This window comes from Geotrypetes seraphini, chromosome 3 (assembly GCF_902459505.1).
Source record: "Geotrypetes seraphini chromosome 3, aGeoSer1.1, whole genome shotgun sequence".
Taxonomy (NCBI): domain Eukaryota; kingdom Metazoa; phylum Chordata; class Amphibia; order Gymnophiona; family Dermophiidae; genus Geotrypetes; species Geotrypetes seraphini.
Window position 1 is genome coordinate 104,493,702 of NC_047086.1, and position 2,601 is coordinate 104,496,302.

The 2,601-nt window shown below is 48.7% G+C and overlaps 1 protein-coding gene across 1 annotated transcript; it reads left to right on the forward strand.

Annotated features, from left to right (window-relative positions):
- Positions 1-267: 267 nt before the first annotated feature.
- On the forward strand, positions 268-2,352 carry RHOB (ras homolog family member B). Its single transcript, XM_033939052.1, has one exon. The coding sequence runs from the start codon at positions 657-659 to the stop codon at positions 1,245-1,247; it is 591 nt and encodes a 196-aa protein (XP_033794943.1). The 5' UTR covers positions 268-656; the 3' UTR covers positions 1,248-2,352.
- The last annotated feature ends 249 nt before the right edge of the window (positions 2,353-2,601 follow it).

The following is a 2,601-nucleotide window of genomic DNA, read 5'->3' on the forward strand; positions in this document are numbered from 1 at the left end:
GAACGAAATAAAAAACTTGGAGCTAAATGCGGTGCTTTTTTTAGGGCAGCGACTGAGGCCAATCCAGCCGGTGGAAGACCCCAAGCCACTCGAGCCGCCCTCTCTGCACCCCCTACCTTCCCCTCCCGCGCTCACAGCGACTGCACCACAGCGTCTCGCCCACTGCCTACGGCGTCCGACCAATAGCAGCGCTCTTTCAAAGCGGTGAGCTCACTCGCCGTCTCCTCATTGGGTGGCTATATTAAGAAAGCGCTCGGTGCCTTTAAAAGGCCGGACTGCTGCTCAACCTGCAGAAGAGCAAGGATGAGAGCGCGATTTGCTCACAGTCAGCTTGCTGCAGAAGACCAAGCTGAGCGGTAGCTAAACTTTTCCACGGCTCCCCTAAACCCTGCTGTGGAGAGAAAAGAGTGGAGGCGGCGAAAGTCTTAATTGCTCTCCAGAGGACAACAAGAAATTTTTTTTTGTTGTTTCTAAATCTGAACTAGAGACACGGGTTCTCTTCCCGCGACTATAGTCTCCCCATTTCCTGTACTCGCCATCTTTCCTTCCCTCAGCCCGGCCCCGGAGCTGCGGTGACCCGAGCGGCGGCGGAGGGATCGCTCCTGCCGGCTCCAGCAGGTGAAGCGGCCGGCGGAGGGGCGGGAAGCGGCGTTGCCATGGCTGCCATTCGTAAAAAGCTGGTGGTGGTAGGGGACGGCGCGTGCGGCAAGACGTGTCTGCTCATCGTCTTCAGCAAGGATGAGTTCCCCGAGGTCTACGTGCCCACCGTGTTCGAGAACTACGTGGCCGACATCGAAGTGGACAACAAGCAGGTGGAGCTGGCGCTCTGGGACACAGCCGGCCAGGAGGACTATGACCGCCTACGGCCGCTCTCCTATCCGGACACAGACGTTATCCTGATGTGCTTTTCGGTGGACAGCCCGGACTCGCTGGAGAACATCCCCGAGAAGTGGGTGCCCGAGGTGAAGCACTTCTGCCCCAGCGTGCCCATCATCCTGGTGGCCAATAAGAAGGACCTGCGCAACGACGAACACGTGCGCGGCGAGCTAGCGCGCATGAAGCAGGAGCCCGTGCGCGCGGAGGACGGCCGTGCCATGGCGCTGCGTATCAATGCCTACGAGTACCTAGAGTGTTCGGCCAAAACTAAGGAAGGGGTGCGCGAAGTCTTCGAGACGGCCACCAGGGCGGCGCTGCAGAAGCGGCACGGCGCGCCTAGCGGCTGCATCAACTGCTGCAAAGTGCTCTGATTGCGGTCCCTTTGAACTGATCGCTCCCCGTTTTCACTGGGGGAGGAGAGACCGCTGCTTCGGCGGGATCGAACCCTTCCTGGAGGATCGTCAATCGTTTTTTCAAGTTAGGGTAGATCTGTTTTACACTGATGGACTCTCTTGAGTAGAGAGAGGTGTTGGACTTGTCGGGAAGCCCTGCCTGTTGAGCTTGTCTTGTACCCCCTCCCCCCCCCCCAATCCTAGAGTTTATCAATGAGCCTCTTAAGCACCGAATCATCCTCGATTATTTGCCAGGGGTGGTGTGGGGAGCGCGTTGTGATGTTTTTAACTTCTGGAGACTGATAGGGTCAACGAAAATAGGGTGTGAGATATATTTGAGGCCTTATCGTGCAGCCCAATATTTCTCTTTCTAGCAAGAGCTTTGTGATGTATGTCAAAGGACTTGATTTCACTAAGGGTTTTTCTTTCCATACACATAAATGGGATGAGATCACTGGTGACTTAAGCCCTAGATCTACTTAGGGACAAAAAAATTGAGCTCATGCAATAATGTCAACATCCACCATTAGCAGTAGGAAGCCAGTTTAAGATAAATGTATAGTCATGCTTGTAAAGGGAGGAAGAAGTTGCAAAGATGATTTTGTGACCTACAGTTGTGTTTAGACTCTTTCAGTTATTTAAAGAACTGTGGATTTTGTGAGAAACATACTTTGCACATTTTTAATTTTGACACTTAATGCACTTGCCATCTGCATAAAAACACTGTAGCATTTTGAACACTGACATTGTAACCTCATTTGTTTCGCCTTTTCAGAACAAAAGATTGTAACTAATGTGATAAACCGCTACTACTATGTCTTGAAAATGAATGCTGAATATGATACATGAGGTTACAGTATTAACAATTAAGGGCAAATTTTATGAATTTTTAGTATGCTATTTTCACTTGTGGAAATAACATGTATTTGAAGATATTTTGTTACTTTTGAAAGTGGTACTAAGATTTGTTAAACTGATAAGTGGCAAAAATGAACTGAATTATGGTGTTTACATATTTCTTTTGTATAAGTTGTGTGTACTGTTATGTAAAATTATTAAATGACTATGACATTCAGAGATTGTATCTATCTAGTTCTTGTGGTTTTTAATATATCTTGGTAACATTTCATAGTATCTTACAGATGCCTTTTAAAGATAACTGATTCTACAGCATCCCATGGAAATCTGCCACATACCACCTCTTTACCTGAAGATGCACTTTGCATTTTTGCTCCTCTACCTCACTTTTGGTAGTTTTATTGAGGCTATGGGTTTGGTGGGGGGGGGGGTCAAAGATAAGAGCTGAAACCAGCTTTTAATCCTGTTGCTTGTA

Bases quoted from the DNA above. Each gene is read 5' to 3' on its own strand.
- RHOB (XM_033939052.1), top strand. From the start codon at position 657: ATGGCTGCCATTCGTAAAAAGCTGGTGGTGGTAGGGGACGGCGCGTGC.